Source organism: Coenobita brevimanus, chromosome 84 (genome assembly GCF_032717465.1).
Source record: "Coenobita brevimanus isolate Jiangsu-jjx chromosome 84, ASM3271746v2, whole genome shotgun sequence".
Lineage (NCBI taxonomy): Eukaryota > Metazoa > Arthropoda > Malacostraca > Decapoda > Coenobitidae > Coenobita > Coenobita brevimanus.
Genome location: NC_137037.1, coordinates 48,144,295 through 48,170,763, shown reverse-complemented (window position 1 = coordinate 48,170,763; position 26,469 = coordinate 48,144,295). Strand labels below are relative to the sequence as shown.

General features: G+C 40.3%; 3 protein-coding genes across 3 annotated transcripts in view; 1 reads left to right on the top strand and 2 right to left on the bottom strand.

Annotated features, from left to right (window-relative positions):
- Nucleotides 1-923: 923 nt before the first annotated feature.
- On the bottom strand, nucleotides 924-12,386 carry LOC145410212 (signal peptide peptidase). Its single transcript, XM_080280428.1, has 8 exons — nucleotides 12,189-12,386; nucleotides 8,844-8,942; nucleotides 6,701-6,783; nucleotides 5,557-5,737; nucleotides 5,128-5,311; nucleotides 2,375-2,495; nucleotides 2,015-2,203; nucleotides 924-1,050 (listed from the first exon to the last, which is right to left on the bottom strand). Exons 1-8 carry the CDS (start codon nucleotides 12,384-12,386, stop codon nucleotides 969-971), a joined length of 1,137 nt encoding a protein of 378 aa, XP_080136554.1. The 3' UTR covers nucleotides 924-968.
- Nucleotides 12,387-13,273: 887 nt separating this feature from the next.
- On the top strand, nucleotides 13,274-19,007 carry Tim9a (translocase of inner membrane 9). The gene is made up of 3 exons (XM_080280431.1): nucleotides 13,274-13,296; nucleotides 15,764-15,970; nucleotides 16,799-19,007. Exons 2-3 carry the CDS (start codon nucleotides 15,773-15,775, stop codon nucleotides 16,898-16,900), a joined length of 300 nt encoding a protein of 99 aa, XP_080136557.1. The 5' UTR covers nucleotides 13,274-13,296; nucleotides 15,764-15,772; the 3' UTR covers nucleotides 16,901-19,007.
- Nucleotides 19,008-22,508: 3,501 nt separating this feature from the next.
- LOC145410168 (NF-X1-type zinc finger protein NFXL1) overlaps nucleotides 22,509-26,469 on the bottom strand; it is a 21,498-nt gene continuing 17,537 nt past the window's right edge. Inside the window, exons 10-12 of the mRNA XM_080280365.1 lie at nucleotides 25,459-26,310; nucleotides 23,874-24,071; nucleotides 22,509-22,938 (exon numbers count right to left, since the gene is read on the bottom strand). Of these exons, the coding sequence (XP_080136491.1) occupies nucleotides 22,711-22,938; nucleotides 23,874-24,071; nucleotides 25,459-26,310 (1,278 nt within the window). The 3' untranslated portion in view covers nucleotides 22,509-22,710. The remainder of the gene's footprint in view (nucleotides 22,939-23,873; nucleotides 24,072-25,458; nucleotides 26,311-26,469) is intronic.

The window sequence follows — 26,469 nt, the reverse complement described above, 5'->3', positions numbered from 1 at the left end:
GCCACATTAACTCTGTGAATCTGGGTGATGTCCTTTAGTTTACTGTTGTTGCTACCACATTATTATATTCAACCTAGAAAAAGCCTTTTATTCTGCAGAGGTTTAAGGCTAAACTATCCCCCTGAGATCAGAATGTCTGTCCTAAGTTAAATAAATCACAAGGAGAAAGCATGAAAATTGTGAATAAGATATTCCAGGTTTAATGGGCTACTGTGGCTCCTGGTTCGTGTGGACATGGACCCAGTAGACTGTAGGCTAAGGCTGCCCTTCTCTTGTGGTCCACCATCCTCATTTAACAGGATTACGAGGGAACTGGAGGTTGAATAGCTAAACATGCATTACTCCTCACATGGTTTTCACAAATGACCATCAGAATCTGGAAGCTTGTCAACACCTTTGCTTTCGAGGGTATAAGAATACCACCATTAATGCAGGGCCCAGGGACGTCTTACTTGTTTAATTCTTGCGATCTCCTAATGATTTTATTCAGCTCAGGATGGACTTTTCTGACTGGAGAGCTTAGATACAGCTTTAATAAACCCCTGACAATATGATACCTTCTCTAAGATGAATATAATCACCCGGCGGCTGCAACATTAAACTAAAAAGGTTGTCATCCACAACCAAAATGGTTAACTCATTCTAGCATGATGCTTCTTTTTTTCACTCACTCCACCACAATTTTACTTAACTTAGGATCTCTAGTAGTTGAAAAATTGATGGGCTGCATCTAACCTCTCCAGTTTATGAAATCCATCCTAGTCAAAAAAAAAAAAAAAATCATGGGGACATGGAGAGCAAAATCTGAAAACATCCCCAGACTCAAAGGGTTATATATATATATATATTTTTACTTGTACTTCCCCCCCAAGTTATCATTTCCACACTGCTCTATCCCCACTAGCACACAACACAACCCTACTGCCACCCTGCCAGTCAGGGCATTGTCTTACCCTCAACCCAGCCCCTCACTTGTCTTTCTTGCTGGCTTTTTTGTCATCTGCTCCTTCCTCTTTCTTTTCCTCTTCAGAGTTGGGATGGTCTTCATACCTAGAATGGCAGTCACAGGATTAGAAATAGTTTATCATTATCATCATCATCATCATCATCCATCCATCCATCATCAATCCCTTTTTGCCCCATAAAAACTGTAGAGAAGGCTAGGCTGCTCACCATGACGTTTTCCCCCACCTAAGGATGAACTGATGTTGGATTGAAATATTTGAAACCTGGTAAAAGTCCTATCCTCATTATCATTCTGATATTCATTCCCACCCAAAGACTATGTGTGACAGGATCCTGAAACAAGAAAGTGGAAGAACTATCAACGGCATGCCCAGTAACATCGGCCACACATTCACACAATGTTCAAACTTATGGAATGCACACTCCACCGTACAAGTCATAGTCATATAAATTTACCATATCAACTGTAACAGGAATGAATCTGCCGCACAACAACTACAGAAACAATAATATTTGGAACTCTAGGATATAAAGCGAAATGAAAAATCTTTATACAGCAGAACACTAGGCCTCTGAAAAATGTGGGGTCATATGAAAAAGGGTCATAAGAAAGTATTCAAAGTACAGTTTACAATAGGACTCACACCTCAACAAACAACAGATTTATCAGAAACACAAAGGAACATAGAATATCACAGCTGAATAGACAAGAACTAAATAAACAAACTGTCATGATTCCTGTATCCATTTTTCCTCAGCCCAATGGTTTCAAAACTTTCAGTGCCCTGAAATCTAATTACCTGACAAATTAAAAAAATGTATTGTATCCACAAATCTCAATTTAAACTACTGTTGACTTCAGCTCTCTTGTAGGCCATTATGCATTTTTAAAAGGGCAAATTTTATAAGATTTAATTAACATTTGCAAACAAATTTATCGATTCATTCATCTACTCATCATCAATACTTGTTTGCCACATAAGTCTGTATTTGACTGTCAATTTACATAATCCTATATTCCCCAATGCTGGCCCCTTCCAGGACTCACTGTAACATGGCTCTTATGTCACCCTTGATGAGTGCGAGTACAAGAGGTGCTGATAGGCAGGCTGGCACCAAGTACAGCAGGGCGGGCTGGGCATGCTTGAACACGTGCATCACAAAGATAGTCATCATCAGCCCCAGGAAGTAGGCCGCAAAAGTCACCTTGAAGTATATGTTGGACCCACGATTTAGGCTGCAGGGAGAACACCTGGCTTAAGTTTTTGCAACAGTAAATCACCATCATCCCAACCTCTCTCTCTCCCATCCAAGTCCAGAGTAAAAAAAAAACTGATACTGTAGAGGGAGAACTATCCACAGCATTTACAAACAAAAAAATAAATGAATAAAAAAAAGACTCACTCACCTGTGATCAAAGCGCAGGAGTAAAGCGATGAAGATGCCTGGGATGACGATGTCACCCAGTCCCAGCATGGCAAAGTTATCCGCCTCCAGTCCACGCTCCAGCAAGTCCTGTGGGAACACCACTAGGGGCCAAAGTAAGCAAAAAAATAAGCAACTGCATGGCTTGACTTTCTTCACTTTAACACGTTCAATTCAATGACATTTTTTTATTTAATCTTAGCTGCCTCCAGACAACCTTATCCAACTAGAAAACCTCTCATACAGTACTGGAGGATGTATATCTATCTGCCTATCTCCTTTTTTTTTTTTTTTTTTTTTTTCAACATTCATACCTCAAATATAACAAGTTGTCATCCAATGACAATCCTTCATCCTCTCCATAGCTGTCAATTTTTTTTTTAATAATAAATAAATTAACTTCGGTACAGGTTACATCACAAACTCCCCACCAAACTTAGTAGCTACCTTCATGACTCACACAGAATGTGCAGCCAGTATTATTTCCCCATATCCCCAACGAATTTTTGGTTGTGCACGTACGTGTAATAGTCTCACCCCAAAGAGTGACTGTATAAATGTGGTTGAGTCCTCTGCCAGGAAGTGTTGCATAAGGCGATTATATTTTAACCCCACACCATTACCTCCCAGAAACAATAACCACCTACCACTTCCTACCTATAATAAAGGCTATTCACTGAATTTAACCTCACCAGTGTGACAAAACTCTCCTAAACTGAGTATAATCATTTGATGGTAACTTGAATAACATTTACAATGTTATCAGAGTGAAACAGTTAAACAATCATACCCAGCCACTATTGTAGTTAGACAGTTATGTGCTGCAGGGCACTGATGGTCACACAGTATATGGATTCATATCTACAGTACAGGTCAGAATTAAATAGCCCTGGGAGAGTTTTACAATTCTCTTACTGATATCATCACAGTCATTGTGACTAAGTTCCTCTTCTTACCAAGTAGGTCAATTCTTAATACCATATGTATAGTACATGCTCCACACAGGGCTTCCTGCAGCCTTTGTGGCAGACAGCATTTCACCAGGTTATACACTTCAGGTTATGTGAAGCAAAAAGAAACTAACCTGGCCAACCTGCACTGACATTTATTCCCAGCAATGCCAGTTTCGCAGTCATTCTCACTGGATTAATAGCTCTTTATCTACGATCAACATGCAACACAGCACAGAACGGCACGCGCCTGTGCACACACACACGTACACGTACACACACACGTACACGTACACACACACACACGTACACACACACACACACACACACACACACACACACACACACACACGTATACACACACACACGCACGTATACACACACACACACATGCACATATACACACACACACAACAATAATGTTCCTAATTTACGTTAATGATATGGTAGAGGGAGTGAACAGTTATGCAAGTCTGTTTGCTGCTGATGCAAAGATCCTGAGGAAGGTAGAGGCAGAATAGGACTGTAAAATGCTGAAGGAGGATCTGGATAGGATACATGATTGGAGCCAGAAGTGGGAAATGAAATTCAATGCAAAGAAGTGTAAAATATTGGAAATGGGTAAAAGTACCAAGAGGCCATCACTGAATTATATGATGGGTAATGAACCTATCACAAAAGCGAGAGAAGAAAAAGACTTGGGAGTGCTGGTCCAGGATAATTTGTCTCCTGAAAAACATATTAACAAGTTAGTTAGAGAGACGTATAAACTTCTCACTAACATAAGAGTAGCATTTCAATACATGGATGAGGAAATGATGAAAAAATTAATAGTGGCCATGATCTGCCCCAGGTTAGAATATGTAGCAGTACTGTGGTCCCCACACAAAAAGAAAGATATAAACAAGATTGAAAGAATACAAAGACCAGCAACTAAGATGGTCCCCAGTCTGGCAGATCTGTCATACAGAGAGAGGCTGGAAAAGCTGGATTTGCCTTCCCTAGAGGAAAGGAGAGAGAGGGGCGACATTATTGCAAGGTTCAGGACCATGATAGGAGTAGATAAAATTGACAGAGAAGATCTGTTTTTATGGGATAAGAGAGTAACAAGAGGACACAGAATGCAACTGAAGAAGCCAAGCTGCTAGAAGGATATCAAGAAATACAGTTTTCCTTATAGATGTATAGACCTGTGGAATAACCTGGACACAGAGATCGTCCAGTCTAAAAACTTAAACGAGTTTAAAGCAAAATTTGACATTGAGAAACAGAGACGGGACCCCACGAGTGTAGCTCATTTCCTGTATAACACAACTAGGTAAATACACACACACACACCCTTTTCTCTTTTTCCATATTTCACTGATTAGTGTCCATGGGAACCAATAATTTCCCTCATTTTTCCTAAGACACTGTTGGTCCAGAAAGCTCTCAACCTAATTTATAAGTGGTTACAAACCTGTTTATGCTTATGACATGTTTTTCTCGGTATATACAGCAAGCGATGGATTCCTTTATACTTAAAATGAATTGTTCAAAAGATCATGAAGTCATGATTACCCACACAGAAATAACATTAGGACTACATTCACAATTACACACCAAAATACCTTGCAGTATGTCCACCACAGCAAGAACACTATCCAATCCCATGCCTAGTGAAGGGGATCAAATAATTTTTCACACATTCACATCTGCCTTCAAAACCCTGGCTCCACCTCACATGCTAAATAATCCATTCCCCCCCCCCCATCTCATACAGAAATAAAAATACTGTATTACTTACACTTGATGGGGGCCTCAAAACTCTTGGCAACGGTCACCATAACATTTGTGCCGAAGACCCAAAAGATATCATAGAGAAAGAGTCCAGCCAGAAGCAGCGATCCTGTCTGGACATTATTTACGTGCAGAAGCTCTACTCCATTAATGGCAAACGCGAGGCCAAGTAGATTGTTGGCGATCCAGTGCTGTTAGAGGATAGTGCATAAAATAAGTGTAACTGGTAATAGAAAGAGCTACAGCATTATCCCTTCTGCAATTCTATAAATCAATTAGCCATAAGGGGGAAAGAATTTAAAATAGGAAACTTAAAACAATATCATAACACACACCTATGAAGAATTATGACAACTTCACTTTTACATACCTACTGGATATGAAAGAATGATGACAAAAACTACTCATATTTAAAAAGATACTGCATACGACTAACCTTTTTGATGAGGTACCAGAGACCAATGAGAGCACAAATGGTAAGGCAGACAAGGTCATAAGAGGTAAAGCCGTAGTTGACGAGATAATGTGGGGGTCGGTCCGATGCCGTCCCACGCAGCAGATGCAGTTGATACGTCTCCAGCGGGACTGATGCCGGTACCAGTCCACTGATCACTGGACTGCCGGACATTATTGTTAATACTGTACAAACAATTCACTGAATTCAGTCATGGGTATTGTTTAGTAAAAAATTAATACCTAACAGAAATAACAGCATAAACAGATATGGATGGATGAGTAAACAGACAAAGATAGTTATATATATAGATAAAGACAAACTGTACCAATACACAGATATATAAATAGAGTACACAGATACTTTACAGATCTACTGCATATATAATAAGAGTGCAATTAGCTGCCTTCTTTGACATTCTGTACTTCAATTAAGTCCACAGAAATTTACACAGTCACCTACAAAAGCATGTTGAGAATACACACATGCATGAACACACATTTTACACACGCAATACCTGCTCATCATAACACAATGAACATATCTGACTACATCCATCCATCATCCAAGCCTACGTTGCCCCATGAGGAGCGAAAGAGCCCGGGGCTAGGCAGTTGGTCCTGACATTTAAGATGAGAGTGACCAACCTCACTCATCCCTGAGTGGCATTACATGACCAATAAACCCCAACCACCCCTTGGATATAAACGTTCACCGGCTCAATCCGATTGGAGCACAATAATTACCCACTAAACCATCAGGCACCAAAATTTGGTTATATGGTTACCACCCAGCGTAGTAAATGATTTCCTGGTGTACAGGAAACCATTTGGCTTGTCACTCAGTGTAGAGTCACCCACAGGCAGAAGGAAGAGGAAAGAATGAAGGAATGAAAGACAGAAGAGGAAGTGTAAAGTCACCCGCAGGCAGAAAGACGAGGAAAGAATGGAGGAAAGAAAGACAGAAGAAGATGGAAGGAAAGAAGGATGGAGGAGAGGACAGGGCAGACAACCAAGAGCAGCACTACATTGAGTGAGTGGATGGTGAGCACCCCCACCTACCACAAACCTAGAGTATCAAAAACACTCAGCACAATCCCAAGTTATCCTTAACCTCTCACACTTACCCAAAGACATGTGAAAGCGCAAGGATGCCCAGGATAAAGAAGTATGAGGAAAGTAGTAAGTTGATGTACTCTTTAGAAAATACCTGTAAAGGAAAAAAACAGATATCAGTGAGCTCTGGGTCAATATTAAAACTTAAGTACCTAACCACAGCATAATACACAGGGTTTAATACACCTTACTTCATGGTGACTGATGATCCCCCTATAATGCATTTGCTCTAACCTGACAAACATCCTTCACTCCATTTACCTCAGTTAATGGCCAAGTGTGGTCAGACTTTAGGGTTGTTTTGACTAGTAACCAAGAAGACTCATTCCTGCATCATAAGTAAAGCTCACTAAAATTCATGCAACCACTGGTTAGGATTCAAGTCATTAAGTGACCTAGATCTCTGAAGTAAAAACACAATGAAATAAAAACAAACACATTACAGTATAGCAAACTTTTGGATCTCAAGCACAGTGTACTTAACCAGAAAACATCACAGAAGAATATTCATTCATTCATTCATCATCTAATCCAGTGCTGCCCCAAGTGAAGTGTAGAAGCCCAGGGCTAGGCAAGTCGGTCCTGGCATTTAAGATGAGAGTGACCAGCCTCACTCATCCCTGAGTGGCATTACATGGGCAACAAACCCCAACCATCCCTTGGATATAAACCTGCACCGGCTCAATCTGACTAGAGCGCCATAATTACCCGTTAAACCACAAGGTGCCATAATTTGGTTATATGGTTACCACCCAGCATAGTAAATGGTTTCCTGGTGTACAGGAAACCCATTGGCTTGTCACTCTGTGTAGAGTCACCCATAGACAGAAGAGGAAAAAATGAAGGAAAGCAAGACAGAAGAGGATGGCAGGAAAGAAGGAAGGAAGAGAGGAAAGGGCAGGTATCCGAGAGCAACACTACATCGAGTGAGTGGATGGAGAACGCCCCCACCTACCAATGACATTAAAATACTGTATTCTACAAAGTTACACACCGAAATATCTCCTGTATAATAAAATGCAATGGGCACATACTACTGCTTGTTAAATTACAAGTGAAAGTACTGAATCACATCTACCACTCAAAAAACTACCCTGTTCATCACGCACCAGACATTCTGATATTTATTCCTTACTTTTCTATTATCAATCTTGCATAAACATTTCTTACAATAGTCACCAGACTTATCCCATGGAAATATTTGCACTAACTTTAATCATTCCATCTGTACAAAGGCACAATGACAGCCTTCTTCCACTCCACTTTCTGATAAATACTTCATTTCATTCTCTCCAGCACTTTTACAGTGATAATGTCTACATTTATTTTCCCATTCCTCAGCCTCTTCACAGCATTCTTCACTTCTTCCACTGTCATATTCTCAGGCACCACATTCTTTTTCTATTCATCATCAAAACCAATAATCTTGATCAGTGCTCAGCTCTCATCGTGTACACTCAAGCAACACTGTGTACTGTAACTGGTATCCCACAGGAGACAAAAATCAAGCTAAATGAAGAGACCATTCACTCAAAGGTCATGTCCACACCAAATGCTTGTTGATATAGATGGGAGTTCTGCATCATTGTATCCCATAGAAGTTTTCACCTGCACTCATCGCATAAAGTGGGGCCGCCACTTGAATAGATTTCTGAAATGCAAAACTTTTGCCCACAACCACCTGACCCAGCAACCATTTGGTGTGGATACAGCCTACAGCAAATTGAACAAGAAGGTGAGCTCCCTGAGATAATGGGAAAGACACTGGCTAAAATCCTAAACAACAGATTTAATATAAAATATTAGCAGTCCACATTCTGTGTAAAACAATATGGCACCCCAGATGTTAAATTATGCTTAATGGTTCCACTCCAACTTCTCCAAGTTACTAGTAATGCTTTTATTGAAGGTGCAATTTATATTTTCTATCACAGCCACTGAAGTTATTATGTGCATATTTCTTAACCACAGGAAAACAAATTAATATTTTTGGGATATCATAAACTGTAATGATCACTTTGAGTATCATCAGTTCCCGACTGCACAATACTTTTTTTGATCAACTGTACATCACACCAAAATTATTATACCATCCACACCATACACAGTACTCAGGGACAAAATGACATTGTTCCTAGAATATGGCAGCCTTACCGTGAAGACAATATATAATCCAAAGAGAGCACAGGAGGCAATAAGCGGGAACATGGCTGCATCTTTGGAGGTCATTGTGTCGACCTTCTCACCCGCAGCCTGAAAAATAAAGTACGTATTAGAGAGAGGGAAAACCAATAGTGTGACTTCTAGACTACAACATGGCATTCACATATAAAGTAACTAAATACAGTACAGTATTCCAAAATATCCCAATAATCATCTGTGATCATTTCAGAAACTACTTTCATCCATCCATTCATCATCCAATCCTATGTCGTCCCATGAGGAGCGTAGGAACCCAAGTTGGTACTGACATTTAAGATGAAAGTGACCAGCCTCACTCATCCCTGAGTGGCATTACATGAGCAATAAACCCCAACCACCCCTTGCATATAAACTTACACTGGCTCAATCCGACTGGAGCACCTCAATTGCCCACTAACCGTCAGGCGACTTAATTTGGTTACATGGTTACCACCCAGTGTCGTAAATGGCTTCCTGGTTTCATTACACTTAAATCATGTATAACTGCTAGCTATTAGGCTGTTATGCTCATTGGTGTTCTATGATATTTTTCCTCAAATTAGCATGGACTTCTTTAAGGTATTTCCAGTGTCAATGCATCTTTATGGTGGTTTCATTTTTGTAACAATACTTTCCCAGGCAGCGACACACAACATCGAAAGAGTTTTTCATCTTGTGACAGCTGCAAAATTATAATGTGGACCAGTGCAGCAACCACGTGAACCTTGACTGATCTTCAATTTCCAGGAAAATGCTTGAAATTAACCAATGAGGGTACGAGGTGCTCTGATACAGATGGCAACAATATTGTTCCAGCCAATTAGAGGCCTGTATCAACCTGACATGACCTGACAGACACCAATCTGACCTGGGGTTACCCCCAACAAGCTGCGGCGCACCATTTCAAAACGTCCTGTGTTGTAAATGCTCACCTTTTCCATACAAAATCACCAGCCTTTCTTTTTTAAATAATGTGGCCAGCCTTCACTTTTTATGTACCCATGATGTTTTACCAGAAGTAGTGAAATGTTCCCAATGTGCTATTTGGCAGAATCTAGAGTGCATCTGGGCAGCAGTTTATTGAATCCTTAGTGAAGAGTGATGCAACTGTGAGATGCTTGTTCCTAGCGACAGAACTACAGGTATTTATTCAGACCAGAACAACCATCTATAGTGATCTATAGTGACAGCTGAGGAGCCTATAAAACCACAACCTAGAGGGATACCACCGGTAAAAACATTGCAGTACATGGAAAATTTCATGTGTCTTGAGGACAAGCATACAGTCTGCTACATGTGTTCAGGAAGCCTGGGTGCCTCCAGTCCTGGAAATGTCAAGAGGGCTGAATGGGCCAAAACTGCATATTCTCCCTAAGGCGAGCGGTTACATGTTACGTTAGGTCAGAGATGGTACGCATGTGGAGGGTGCCGAGCGGCTTTCAGAGTTGGGTTTAATGGCAATCTGGATTGTTAATATTATGAGGGCAATCTGGACTGTTAATATTATGAGGGACTGGGACCTTTCCCCCACTCCCCAGCAAATACCTCAGGTTTTTCTGATGGTCTGTCATATATTTTAATTTTATTTTGTATTTCTTCCCCACTGATAGCCTAAAGGTCAAGAGGAAACTAGAAAATGGAGCATTTCTGGCAATAATTAGTAAAAAACAAAAAAAAATATGAAAAAAAATTCATTCTCTAAATTACATGAGTCCTTAAGAAATGTAAAACTTTGACACAGAGGTGAGGAAATTCCACATCTTCCAGTCACATTCTTACAAACAATAATTTTAGTATACAATATGCGACATATAATTGGAGATGATTTTAGACTACAAAATGTACTCAGAACAAACAAATTTTACGTATTTTAGGGTAGTTAAGGAAGCTGCCTGGGCACCCTCAGCAGCTTATTTTACCAAATATCTTGCCTACCTTACTTATCTAACTTGGGCAAAGCCTCTCTGTGATTTAAACAACCTAGGATTGCCACTAAATCTAACATCAGAAACCTCCAGTACCACCCATTCTGTTACTGCTATAAGCTGTAACAGGATAATGAATGGGAAAACTTTTTGAAAAAGGGTTGGCTATACCTTCTATTCTCTATGCAACAGAGGTACGGTACTAAGCTTCACTAAAGAAGAAATAAATACTTTACTGCAAATAGAAAATCAAGTATACAGTGGAATATTACAAGCACCAACATACCGTATACAGCAAATAGCATCATAACAGCAGAAATAGGAGCCTCATCCTGCACAACAAGACATAGCATCAAAAATTCTCTTCACAAAACATATGATAGAAAATGAAGGAAATAAGCTCTCAAAACAAATATTTATCAAACAGTATGAAGAAGGAAAAACAAAGTGGATAAAACTACTGAAGATCTACTTAAAAACTGTAAACTTAAGCCTAACAGAAATTATGGATATGACAGAAAATGAATTGAAAAAGGTCAAAGACTGGGATACCTTAAAATGGAAAGAAGAAATAAAAAAACACCAAAACTACTCTCACCCTCTACAGACAATATAAATGCAACATAAAAAAAAAGTAACATGGTTTGACAATACTGAAGGATCAAGCCTCCTAATAAAAGCTAGAACAAACATATTAAAATCAAACTGGAGGAAGGGACACCAGAACCAGGACACAACATGCCCATCATGTGGAGAATCAGAACATGATCACTTTATACCCGAATGTCTCGCTTATGACACCATTAGAAGAAAACATACCTTCATGCAAAGAACATATCAACATGAACAAGAGGACATGGTAGAAGTTCTATTATTAGCAGCAAAAAAAACAAAACAGATGAAAAGATTCATCATGCGAGTCAGGACAAAAAGAAGTAAAATAAAGATAAAGAAGAGTATGAAAATGATGATGACACAGGCGAGCCATAACATAGGCAATCCTAACACATTACTGGACTGGACTGGACCTATCAGGCCAAAACTTCTATTCAATGCAAATCAACCTGTGAAAGGCCCATTTGAATAGGAAATTTGGAAGACCTGCACCCGTTTGGTAAAACATTAATAAAAAATGGATCAGTCTTGCAGATCGATCTCCTGATCATCCTGCAAAAACAGATCTTGATTACAAAACGATTGTAAATTGTGTATCCCTGGCTTGGGCACTGGTAGTGTGTGTGTAGTGCGTAGGACCAGCTGCAGCCCCACCACATACACCCTACACACAGCCCGCCCCTGCCACCCCACACACATCCCACCACCACCCACTACAACCCGCTCAGCGTAAAATTAAAAGCGTGAAACAAGGCGAGGTGGCGCCAGCTGTTGTCACCTTCTGCTGCTGCTGGTGCCTGACGGAGCGGAAGGCACCACAAAATATTGGGATCAGGGCCATGACCACCAAGCTGCCATACGCCAGGGCCATACCCTCAGGAGTAGATGGTGGTTTTCCAGTGCCATTTACCGCCGCCTCCGTCACATTTTCGACAATAGGCGCCACAATAGGCTCCTCGACACCTGCGTCAGCCATGGCTACTGTCACTCTGAGGCCGGATGTCCACTTTTACTTTCACCGTATGATCTAAGATAACCTGGAAAATCAATATTAATACGTATAGCACAGAGCTGATAACAAAACTTAATTCTCAAGACTGGTCACTGATAGTAAATACAGCGGTATGGTTATGAAAATATTGTGAACTATCTTGATTAAAAAGCTTGTATTGCAAGCTATTTTACATTTTCATTTATATCCACATAATGCTGTAACTTAATCACAGTTATAAACGGACGTTAAATATCATTTCATTATTCTCACGGAGGTAACAGATGGTGTTTTTAAAAATGTAAGACCGAGACACTAGAAGACGTGTCAAGCGGGAAAACAAAACTTTCCCATTCCATACACAGTGTGATGTATTATAATAATTCAGATATCCAGTTACTTGTATTTGCATCCTTTTTTTATTGATTACGCAAAACTATGAAACTGCATGTGGCTATAATGATAATATTTCACGGCTTTTTTTTTTTTTTTTTAGTAGACATAAATGCAATCGTTTTCACAGAACTGAAGAGATGCTTGAAATGAGGTCAGCGGTTGTTTTAAATATTTTAGGTACTTCTAAAGAAAAAGAAAAAAAAAAAGACCGATTAGAGTAACACTCGTTTCACTTTTCTGTACAACTGAGCTTACAAACAAATACTCGTGTCTATCAGCTTATCTTCAATTATGTACTATTTAAAAAAAAAAACGTTTTTAGGTAGAAATTTTTAATTCATCCAGAGTCATTAGTTGAATCAAATTCCGTAATTTTCTTTGATGATTAAATATAAAATATCACGGATAACCAGACAACTCCATACTTAGTACTGAAACGAAGATAGTTCTGTCTTTTTAATTCCATGTGTTTCGTCTGCTAAGCAGTAAATTGAAGTGGGTAAGTAAGTCATTTTGGGAACAATAAAAGCATTTCAATATCAAAAGTGCATACTGACACCTCGAACTGAACTGGGCCAAAAATATTCTTGCATATCGTGAAAGACTGCTAGAAAATCTACTTCTTAGGGCTAGTCGGGCATTGTCGTGAAGACCGGTAGTGTAGGCGGAACAATTCGGTTTCGATCATTGACTGAATCGGTGGATAATGTCAGAGGGACAATTTGTTTAGGAAAATGCGTGGAAGACCAGAATATTTTGCAAGTAAACGTGATGTGATGGAACTGCAACAGTGCCTGAATGTCAACGTTACTGTATTGTCTAAAATCATTACACTTCATGCATCCTTGGTTCTCGAACACAATGGCAGATACTGGTGGCACGGTGGCTCAGTGGTAGAGCATCAAGCTCATAATCGGGGGATTGCGAGTTCAAGCCTTGCCTGGTGTCATATGCACGGAGTGACTTCATGCTGGAAGTTACCATTCCCTTCTCTATTAAGCCTAAATTAACCTAACCTAACCAAACCTAACCTAATCTTATCCTAGATCAACCTGACCTAAACCTAAACTAAACTAATTTTAATTCATGAAATGACTAATTTCACAATCTGCCTGTAACATACACATATATCTTTATTTATATATATAAATATATCAACCTATAGTTACCTACAGGTCAATAAGACATCCAACTATCTTCCTGGCACATGTATTTCATACAATATTGTTGATAAATGGCACAAAATTTGAGATAACATGCGGATACTTTCAAAATCGAAGCTAAACGGCCACGACGCATGCGCACTGAGCGGAATGGTGACTTTCAGCATGTCACTCCGTGCATACGACACCCGGGACTGCCGTGCCGGGAGTGGTATCCTGTGACCTAGCGGGGCTATATGATCCAATACAGGGTCTAGCTCGGGGGAATGCCATTTTTCCCCCCCCAAAAAAAAAAAAAAAAAAAAATGGCAGATACTGAAATGCACGAATGCCCAACTTGATGTTGGTCCACTTCCTTAGACTGGTCACTGACTTAATATGCTTATCAACAAATCCTTGCTTACGTTTCCACTTACGTTGTTGTTGTTGCTGGCACACTCTCCTGTCCAGGAATTGTTTCACAACAGATTGCTTGTTTTCTTGTAATTTTTTTTTTTTTTCCTTATCCCTTATCTATTTTAATTGTTCCTTTCTCATATTTAGTATTATACTCCTTCTTTTCAGTATTTTTCTACAGTTTCTGCCACTTTAACTATATCATTTTCTTGAATTGTTCCATTTATTGTTTTCACTATTATGTTCTCCATTCTGTCTTCATAAGCCTTACAATGAAACAGATGAAGATGCGTTTTATTTTTCCTCCTTGCATAATTCACATAGTAAATTTTGATCATATTTTGTAGTTTTCCTTAACATCATTCATTCTTGTTCTGAGCACAAATTTAATTTTTGCCTTTTCAAAGTTCAGCTTTTCTAAATAGTCTATTTCCCCTTCTGCTGCTTTAGGTTTTGTTTTCTCGTCTCATCTCAGCTATGACTTCTTCTCTGTTCTTTTCTTGTACCTTACTTCTTATCATTTTCTTTGCCTCATTTTGTTAAATTTTCTGATATATTGTATAGCCTTTTCAGATCTTGTACTTCTTTTTCGTATGCTCCCTCATTTTCCTCACTAAGTCGTTTTATTTTTACTTCCATTGCATCCTCATTTCTGTAGTTTAACTCTATATAATATTCTAACTTTCTTGTTTTTAACTTATGTTCCATTTTCATTTCCTTTGTCAGGTTTGGCAGCATTGCCGGTGTGCGTATAAGCCATAAACAGGAACATTATAGAAATCCAGCAAAATGGCAACTTTGAAACCAATTTGTTAGCATAAATTAGTACAAACTGATTCAACATACTGTTGTTTCCATACTGTATTACATATAACTTCATATACAGTACAGTACAGTATAACAGGGTAAAATGTGAGGCTAGTAACCACTGAGCTCAATAATATGAAGTGGCTGTCTCCGCAGCAAGCATATGACTTTGGCCACTATAATGAAACACTTGTCGCCTCCACCATGGTAATGCATTTGTAGCACTGTTCTCAACTTGCTGTCTCTTTTTCGCTGTTGCATCCATAAGCGGCGCAGTGGACCATGGCACTATATTTTCCAGATTCATCAGCATATTTAAAAAGGCACAGGTGTCAGGATGGGTGCATAAACATGACTGCCACTATATCTGTGTCACCCTGGGCCCCTGGCAACAGGCACACAGACTATGCTGCACTACCCATGAGAAAGCCTCTCCTTATTAAAGAGCTCAGTGATAGTAGCACAGAGATTCAAGCTGCTTTCTTACACTCTCACATTCATATGGAAAATCATTTTAGAAATAGATACATCACAGGTAAAACTGACATTAGACAGAAAAAAACTGAAGCAGATAAAAATACCTATACTCACTAATTTCAGAGAAGGAAGATGGCGAATATGGACATGTCCGCAATGAGCGAGCAGATCCAGGCGGAGGTGCAGGTCAAACAGTTCCGAGACTTCCTGGTGCAGTACAATAAGCTGAGTGAGGGATGCTTCAATGACTGTGTCTGGGACTTTACGTCACGTGCCATCAGAAACAATGAAGATAATTGCGTTATGAACTGTGTAGAGAAGTACACCAAGGTCTGTAAGCACGTTATTCACAGAATGTCAAAATAAATTTGCGAAAGTTAAATACAAGCTCAGTATGGTGCTGCCTTCAGGTGACTCTACACTGAGTGGCAAGCCAAATGGTTTCCTGTAGGCCAGGAAACCATTTATTATGTTGGGTGGTAACCATATGATGCCTGGTAATACACCGTGGGTTGAGATGCTGCATCCAGATTGGGTCATAAGTGTTTGCATCCAAGGGATGGTTGGGTTTATTACTCTGATAATGATACTCCATACTTATAGTGACATAATAACAGGATACATAAAATAGGAGTTACTAGCAGAGACTGCGAGGCTTATGCACAGTTGAGTTGGTGGGGGGGAGGGGTCATAGAGCCTGCCCACAGTCCGTTTTCCATACACATGTGAAACAATTACTATCCCTACACACTTCACACAGCTTACTTTAAAGTTTATGTTTGCCAAGTTGCTTGACTTATTTACTGTACATTTTCGATAATGATATTGTGATCTTAAATCGTGTTACTACATTTTGCCAAGGAAATGTTCTTTTTAACCATTTTCAGATTTGAGCCTTAAATTTTTATGTAGGGGACAAACTAAAAAACTGCATACTTAAGGGGCTTTGATAATGTATTAGGGAGAGCACAATTATTGGCTATGAAAAGAAAACCAAAGAGCTTGGTGTTAAATGGTGTCTGAAAGTGACATACTGTATTGATAAGAGTACTGTGATAGTTGTTGAGGAAGTACAGTCAAAACAGCCCATCCAGTATTACCCTAATTGTGGGCATAGACTATAATGCAAGACTAATGGTGTACATCTTGACCACACAGGTGACACAGCGCATCTCAGAGCGGTTCCAAGAACTGCAGATGTTAATGAATGAAAATGCAGCGGCAGCAGCTCAGAAGTTGGGAAAATTACCTCTTTCATAGTATATAATGTTTAGTATAAATGTTTGTACTGTACAGAATAAGTGATTATTACTTTGTTATGTTTTCTACAATGGCTGACAGTATTGACTATTCAAGGTTCCATGTTCTGTATTGTATTTTTATACTGACAAAATTACATAACAGATAAAACACTGTACATACCCAGTATAGTTCATATCAGATGGCACAGCATGATCTAGTGTTAAGGCAGTGACCACATTCCTTTCCCATAGCACTGTTATGAAGGGATGATTGTTACCACCCATCTTCTACCTGTCATATGTATATTCTAAGTGACTGGAGATTTCATAGAACTTCTTCCATAGTAATTTATTCAGCACATAATGCCTCTATGGCCTCTTGTAAGGTATTAATGCAAAATATGTCAATATTAAAATGAAGTAAGTAGCATACAAGACAGTGTTTAGGTGCGATATACAAATCCCTGTACAAATTTCCCTGCATAGTCCTCTAGCCTGGAGTTGCCACACAGGACCTCACCAGTCTTCTTGGGTCTGCCTCTGGGTACTCCTCCTGCCATATTTTACATCTTTGACTGTAGTAATCATGACAAGAGAATTTTTTTGTATTCTTTTGTCTGCTGAGTAGGGGAACTTAGAGACGACAGTGGTAGAGGTATATCAGCAGCACTGACTGGTAACTGTGACATGTTGTGAAAGTCATGCAAGATATATGAATAGAGCCTTAAATGCAAAGGTTAATTCCCAGAAAGTCAAGATGACTTCAGAAACCTAAACATTATTGCTGCTTGGAGAAAAATACAGTGTCAGAGGTGTGCTTTTTAGCTCTATGAATACAGCTGTTGGATAATGTAATACTCTTTTAAATCCCTTGAGACATCTTGTGGTCTGATGACCAATGGGTGCAAGCTGGCATGACTTGTGCTGTGAACAGACTTGAGTTTTCAAGAGGCAGCAGGAATTTTTTCAGTATGAAATCTGACAGGTGACATATACCAGTCACATAGCCTTATGTGTTCTGGCTACAGTAGCTTATTTGCAGGGTCCTTACAATGCTTAAAAATATGGAACTGACTTTTCTGTAACTCACTCATTTAATGTCAGTGCTCAGTACCAATAAATCCATTACTGTACCAGTATGTTTTTACAGATATGTGGTTAGCTTGCATACGTAAATGATTGTTTTGTTATCAGTGTGCAGTACAGTATTAGGTTCCGTTATGGGAGGTATTACTTATATCATTGAGAACTGTGAAGTCTGAACTGCTCCACATTTTTTTTTTTTACCTTACGATCAGTACTAAAGAATCATTATAAGCAAAATATTAAAGAAGTCTGTACTAAAACTACTGCTCACAAATTGTCTTATAATTACTAAATGCATGCCTCTATGTACATTTAAGTTATTAGAAACTCTTTTCATTACCCTCACCTACCACAGCCAAATTAATAAATGCTAAGTAGTGATATAATGTTGTGTAATCTAATGAATCATGCATTTATACATTTTCAAAACCAATATAAAATGACATAGATGGAGGGCACCATTCAAAAAGCATATCCATTTTCTGTCACCAGTCTATTACAATTTTGAAAACCATCTACAGTATAAGGAAGGAAGGAAGGAATACATAATGAAAAACTAGCACCAAGCCAAAATATGGCTATATGGCATTTAAGGTAGATGTGTGCAGGGTAAATAATTATATTAAATGTGTGATATGAAGTGCAGTAAGAAAAGTGATAATACTGGAAATAGAAACAGTGGGAGAGTCACCTACAAAATCAGTACATTGTGGGGCCACCGGAGTGAGGAAAGGAAGGAGAGCACTGCAAGACGCTGTTGAAATGTAGACAGGCAATCGGGAAAAAGATTACAGATTGTTACAGGGCAGGCACAGCGTGAGCAGATGGGCTGAGGATCATGGCATATCAAATGACCATGAGTTAGGCGTGTATGACCTAAGCGAAGACGAGCAAGGATTGTTTCCCACTGACAATTGAGGTGGGTTGATGTGTGCCAGGGAAGAACAGGATAAGTTTTTTTCCAACTCAGAACAGTTCTGTATAAACATTCTGTCACTGGCAAACTTGTCATTCGCCCTGAATAAATACATCATCAATCATCATCATCATCAATCATCCTTATTATAATTTCCCCAAGAGAAAGGGTGAGACAGGGTCCAGAAACAAGTAGGAGAATGCATAAAAGTACAGTTATCAAATACCATGCCCAATGAAGTGGGGCCATCATCCAAGCCTTGATCTTGGCTCCACTACATAAGCAATAATAAATCCATCCATCATCCAGTCCTGCATTGCCCCATGAGGAGCGTAGGAGTCTGGTGCAAGGCAAGTTGGTCCTGACATTTAAGATGAAAGTGACCAGCCTCACTCATCCCTGAGTGGCATTACATGAGCAATAACCCCAACCATCCCTTGGATATAAACCTTCACTGGATCAATCCCAGTGGAGCGCCACAATTACCCACTAAACCACCAGCACCATAATTTGGTTATATGCTTACCACCCAGCGTAATAAATGGTTTCCCAGTGTACAGGAAACCATTCGGCTTGTCACTCTGTGTAGAGTCACCCACAGGCAGAAACAACAGGAAAGGAAAACAAAAGAGGGAGTGTAAAGTCACCTGTAGGCAGAAGGGCGAGGAAAGAATGATGTAAAAAAAAGAGTGAAGTGGATGGAAAGAAAGGATGGAGGAGAGGAAAGGGCAGACACGTGAGAGCAGCACTACATCGAGTGGGTGGATTGTGAGCACCCCCACCTACCACTATGCTGAACATAAATAAAAACACCCAAATCACACTCGTCAAATCAGTGACAAGAATGTGGAGAGTATGTGGGCCATTTATAACATGGACTGCATAACACTATTTACAGGCTATCTTCCCTTGAGAATAATGCTTGACAATATCAGTTTTCTGTTTTGTCTTTTGCTTTATTCATCAGATTCATACTGTTTGTGTGAAGCAAACATTATTTGTGGTACACATATTCAAATAAGTATCATCATCATCATCATCTCCCTTCCCACCTCAGGGCACGGTGAGGAGTGGCAATGTCCAGACATTGCTACTCCTCAAATATGTATCAATGCACACAATACATTGAATATTCTTACAACAAAAATGATGGACTCTGCAAAATTCTCAGTACAGATATTCCTATCCCTTCATTCATGAAATTATTATTACTGTTACAACCCCAGGCCCATCTGAATGTAACACCAGTGGACTGTAGGCTGAGGCTGCATTCTCCTATATACCACCATTTTCCTTGCAGAGGATAGGGAAGGAGCCGAAGGATATTTTTGTAACTGGGCAGCAGAACCAACTGACTATTACAGTGCCACCACGGGAGAACTGGCACCTTATGATAACGAACAATATTATTAGCACACGACATTTTCTAACGTACAATATTAATTGCATATGACATATTCTACCTTATCTATATTAAGTATTATATGCATACTCCCATGAAAAAATTTATCTTCCTAAGATGTCATGATCATTTAGGATATCACTGAATCCCTCCTGCATGATACTTTTTTTTACTGTGTGTTTCACTACAACAGACATGGGCTTGAATGATGGGTGAATGGAAGCATGGCCCACTGAAATGGGCAAGCTTTGGCTGTCTGGATGCTGCTACTACTTCTCACCTCACCCTAGGGTGGGAAATGAGGTCTGGATGATGATGACGATGATGGTCACCATAACAAAAACCAGCCATGGAAATTCTCACATTAAAGGATTTCTGTTTTGTACTTTGACATCCTACAAAAAAATGAACATTAAACTTTATTTTTACAAACATGTAATTAAAAACATTAATTGGTGCTTCTCTGTGGTGTCCATCTCTCTCCTGCAAGATGAAACCCATTAGGGAAGGACTTATTTAATCAGCTATCTTATCTTTATTTACAAGTTATGCATTAAGCAATTTACAAATATATTATTCTACCATGCAGCTGTACAGTACAGTATCTTACTTCAATTTTCTATTTTCTGAGGCTGTCCTTAACACCAATCCCTTCATATATTATCTCCCAAAGATTATTGTGCTTTGATGTATTCTGACCATACCTACCAAGTCAGCTTTAATTTTTAAGCCAGCTAATTGTGAACTATTACATCATCATGACCTCCTTCCTTCCCTCCAACCAATGAGGTGAAATAGAGCAACAAAAAATCACAGAGGGAGAACTATTCACAGCATGCATAATTAAATGGGTCACATTTTCATATGCTCACCATTCAAGCCCCCAGAATCCTGACTGCACCTATTAAACTGGGACTTTAAAAATCTCAGTGCAAATATGTATTACTACTGCTGCTATATCCTGTGGTAAAAAATGTTCTATTACCATATGTCATTTCTATGTGAAAAACAGTCTGTGACACCACTGCCTAACATACCCTTCCATATAACATCTGTACTGTACTCATCTAGTGTCCTTGTTTTCTCTCTCAGTTTAACTCTCTTGGTCGTACTATACGGTAGGTAGCATAAGAGTTTACAAAATACCTTCCTTAGCTATTTACTTTCCATCCACTCACTTCATGCTGTGCTTCTTACTTCATCCCCAGGTGACTACACTGAGTGACAAGCCTAATGATTTCCAATAACCTAGCAAACCATTGACAAAACTGGGTGGTAACCAGGTAACCAAATAACGGGATTATGTGGAGCCTATTATAGTGCCCCTGTTAACTGTGCAGAGATGTGCAAATGTGGCATCCACCTAGGAACCAAACTTCACACACTTCCCCGCACTTCACCACTAGGTTCACTGCATAGGACAGCCCTGCAGGTGCAACTGCCTGCCTGGAGTCGATGGACCTGCTCGTCCACAAAGACTTGGGTTGATCTGCTACAGTATTCTCTTCAGCTAATTCAGTTCAAATGATGCCATACTTCCTAACCAAGAATCCCCATAATAAGACTTGTCATGGTACAGCTGATGTTTTCTATGGACTGGCGGATAATCCAAGTGTCAGAACCAAATAATTACTTCCCAAAAGATCCTGGAAATTATTAAGACGAACATTCTCTTGTATGATGTTTTAATTCCTTCACTATGATGAAATCTTGCATATTCTATACCTTATGATGATTTCATTCTGCCCTGGGAAGACTTTTCAAACATCTTGAATGCCAGAAAGTCCTTCCTGGGTTAGGTAAAAATCGTCTGAAGTGGAAGAATATAGCAAATGAAGCATTATACTGAAGGGGTTATCAACTTATCAACACAGTCTGCATCAACAAAATACAAGAGAAAATTTAGGTGTGATGGGCAAAACGAAGTACAAGGAAAACAGTGTTATAACTCCGCAGCCACTTGGAATACAACTCTTTAAACAATGTTCATTCTACAATGCCACAGCTACACAGTCACAGCCAGTGTCTTGTAGTCTCAGCTACAGTCAGTCCTCACTTTAAATTCTTAAAATTTAGGTTGTGTAAATGGTAACTGCCAATTCCATTTGCACCCACAGGAATGCAGGGACCTGAGACAAGGATACTGTAATTCAGAACATTTCAGGATGAACCACTGACAGTAAAAAAAAAAAAAAAAAAAAAAAAAATTCCAACCTGAGTTCTACCACCAAGCCACTATGCTTTTATCTTGGTTTTGTGCAAGAAAAATGGTAAGTGAAATCAACTCTGGGACAAATTTAATTGGTGTTAATGCATGTACAACCTGAAACAGCTTTAAACAAGGACTAACTATATCTGCACACCTGAGCATTGCCACAAACCAGTCACAGTCACAGTCAACAAAATAAAGTCTACCAACACACCACTAAACATATCCCAGAGCCCAGACAGCTACAATGGCCACAGCTGCCACAGCCACGCCTCCCACACATCTCCACCACATCCCTCTGTCTTTCACCACAATCTCATCCACACGCTTCCTATTCTTTCTTCGACCCCTCCTGCCATCCATCTTCCTCTCAAATTCCTCTAACTCCTTCTTTCGTCGCCTTTCTTCCTCTTCTTGCTTTTTTCGCTCCTCCTCCTCTTCAACCTGAAAAAGGGAACAGACTAAGGACATACTGTAATGGCAAGGGTGCATACTCATGATACTTTATTCTGTCAAATACTTACTCAGTATTAGCCATCTCAAAGACATTGTGAATGCAGAGTGTCCTCATACATTAAAAATTGAGATTAATGCATTTCTGCTTGGTTAATTTTCACTTCTTTTACTATTTGTGTCCCCTACTGGAACCCTTTACAGTTAACAGTTCTTTTACAGACCCTTCAGTGGGGCCCACATTCAGTGTCTTATAACTTGAGCTGCACCACATAACAGGCAGTGTAACAGAGAAGACGGCAAAACTGAGAGAGGAACTTGTTTTGTATAGGATATTGCATGGAAAAAGAGATAAAAGAAAATGGATATGATGACTGATGAGAAGAGGAATGGGGCAGGGCTCTTGTACCAAGAGTGCTGAATCATATCGTATTGATATGGAAGATGCTATAAAAAGAGCTTGGTGAGAACAGCAGATGCAAGGGTGAGAATCAGCCAAAAAGTAATGTTTAATCTTACCTTACCTGTATGATCATGATGAAAATGATGCATTATTATTGGCTGTGAGTGAAAATTAAGTTTAACAGATATATTAACTGTTTTGTACGGTATAGTAGGAGGCTGGAAATCTTACTGCCCTCTGACCATATTCCAAAAGAATCCATAGAAGCCTCAGATCTGGGTTCTATCCTGTATAGTTGGTGAGGAGGAATGCCTTAACACAGTGGCACTGATATAACCAGGCAGTTCTGCCGTCCAGCAATGCAAACATCCCTAAAAGGGGATGGTGGACTGCCAGAGAAGGGCAACTTCAGCCTGCAGTCCACCAGTTTCACATTCAGATGAGCCTAGGGAAACAACAATAATAATAACAAATCATTACATACCAACATGACATACAGGTACCCCATTATACAGAAACCAACCTTCTTGCGTTGATTTATCCTCTCCAGACAGATGGCATCACATTCCACTCTAACTGCCCCAGTGATTACCAAGTTACACGGGTGGTCTTTCTTTATTCTCTTGCATGGACACCGCACCCCAACACGCCTCTGACATGGCCCTATCCCACCACATGGCCCACTGTGGCAGTCCAGTGGGCAGCGATGACCACACTTCATCTGCCAACACAAAGAGTCAATAAGAAGGAAACACAGATATAAACACATTTATTAACGCAGGTATCCCGTCCCATTTTTTTTACTAACTTTATTTGCAATAAAGTCCACAAAAAGTTAGAGAAACTGACTATAAAATTTCACTGTTATCTATAATGTTGGTTCACCAATTACTCCCAATCCTTAGTACCAGTTATGCAGAAGGATATTTTGGAACACATCATTAGCATATAGAGTACCAAGGACTTACTGTTAATGGGGAGTACAAGAATTTGATACACAACTGATGGGACAAGTTGGCTAATTGTATTCTTAGGATATCAGAATGAGGGTAGTTGTGACAAAGTTTGACCACATGCATGCTTAGCTATGTAGGTTACTCAGACACAAATACATCACCTTTCTCTACCTCAGTGACAACACAAAATAAAACTCACAAACAATCCACTACATCCTCACTATAATACAGCCCCCCACAACACTACACATTTGCTCACCTCATGTGCATCACTCACTCACTATCTATCGATCTATTGCCAGACGCCTCAATTCCATAAGGGGTGGCCACAAACAAATCGCCTCAATGTCGCCTTGTACCCCGCCATTTCACTGCCCTGCTCCCAGCTCACATCCCCCTCTCTCATATACCTCTCCACTCCATCCCTCCATCTCATCCTTGGCCTCCCCCTCCCTCTCCCCTCCTCCACCTCACTCACATACACTCTCCTCATTAGTCTCTCACTCTCCATCCCTTCCACATGGCTAAACCACCTTAATGTGTTTCTCCTAACGGTTCCTATCACATCCACATCCACACCACAACGATTTTTCACTTCCTCATTTGTCAATCTGTCTCTCCATGTGACTCCAAAGGCTCCTCTCAAATAACTCATTTCCACAGCTCTCACTCTTGATTTCTGTCCCTCCAACAAGGTCCAAGCTTCACTCCCATACATCAGAGTTGGTATCACAATGCTGTCATGTAGTAACTTTTTCATTTCCATGTTTCTCATCATTGCTTTCAAGGAACCAGCGACCTTTCTTTCTTGTTGTACCCTTTCAAGCACTTCTCTCTCTAAACTTCCATCCTTACTCATCACACTACCCAAGTACTTAAACGCACTCACATTTTCCATTTCCTCCTCATCCAACCTCACTGTACTTTCACTGACTCCATCTCTCTTGAAAAAAAAAAACTGAAAGATCTCTGAACTGCACCACTTAAGTGACCAGTTTCCTGCAGTCTGTTGGGTTCATATCTATGTGGGTATGGGACTACAACCACAAAAATATCAAGAAGATATATCTGATAACCAGCACAAAACGATAAATAAGAATATAAGTTCAAAAAAAAAAAATTATAATAAAAAGACAGAGTCAATGCACTTACCGTCTTACTACACTGGTTGCCACAGCTAAGGATGCTCTCCTTTGCCTGGCCCTCGGCAGAGGTGAGGTCACTGCAGGGTCGATAGAGCTGTGTGATGGCACAGTGGCACTGCACCTTCACCAGGGTGGGGCAGGGGGCACAGGAACCAGGGTGGCAGGCGCGAGGGCAAGAATGAGAGCAACCAGGGGGTCGAGGTTGGCTACATGGAGCCTCACACCTGCCACAGTTCTTCCCGGCACTGGTGTCATCAGCGGCACCTTCTACCTGGTGACACTCTAGTTGGCATGTGTGATGAGAGCACGCCAACGCCCGGCCACACACCCGCCCACATGAATAAATCCGGGCCTCACTACAGGGTAAGTCGGGTGTCTCGTGGCCTCCTAGACAGGTGGTGGGTATAGGCACCTGGCATGGGGGACAAGGCAACTGTTTGATTTCTATGTGGGGTGCCACCACTGGCTCCCATGGTCCCGCACGCTTCTTCTTATCCACCACCCTAACTGGCACTGCATCATGGCAGGGAGCAGGGCAGGAATGCGTGCAGGGCAGGATGAGGGCACACACCTGCTTGCATGTGGGGCATGGGCCAGGGTGGCAGCGGTGTGGTTCCCGGTGGGGGTGGTGGCAGTCAGGGGGCTGTGTGCAGGGGCGGGAGCAGCGTGGCGGCCGTGCCTGCCGATGTCGTCCACATGGAAGTGTGATGGCAGTGGCACCACACCGACATGTGATGGTGTGGGTGGCAGAGCAGGGATAGCACGGTCCTGGGTGGCACCGGCTCTCACAACGATGACTCCCACACCCTAAGCCTCGCGCGCATGGCTGCTCACATCGACCACACTCCCCCACACAACACTGACAACACATTACAGTTAGAATTAAGCTATCAGAAAAATAGAATGGTGATTCATAATTTGAAGTCAGATAAAATCCAGGTCATGCTATGAATGATAATAATCAGTAAAAATAATGCAACATTGCACCTTACACCTCCCTAAACTGAAACGGCAATAT

What these genes read in the sequence shown, in the direction of transcription:
- Tim9a (XM_080280431.1), top strand. Translation starts at nt 15,773, where the DNA reads ATGGCGAATATGGACATGTCCGCAATGAGCGAGCAGATCCAGGCGGAG. An exon ending in GTGTAGAGAAGTACACCAAG is followed by an intron (nt 15,971 to 16,798) that starts GTCTGTAAGCAC and finishes TTGACCACACAG; the next exon opens with GTGACACAGCGCATCTCAGA.
- LOC145410212 (XM_080280428.1), bottom strand. Translation starts at nt 12,386, where the DNA reads ATGGCTGACGCAGGTGTCGAGGAGCCTATTGTGGCGCCTATTGTCGAA. An exon ending in TCTGGTACCTCATCAAAAAG is followed by an intron (nt 5,312 to 5,556) that starts GTTAGTCGTATG and finishes ATCCTCTAACAG; the next exon opens with CACTGGATCGCCAACAATCT. An exon ending in CTCCTGCGCTTTGATCACAG is followed by an intron (nt 2,204 to 2,374) that starts GTGAGTGAGTCT and finishes TTCTCCCTGCAG; the next exon opens with CCTAAATCGTGGGTCCAACA.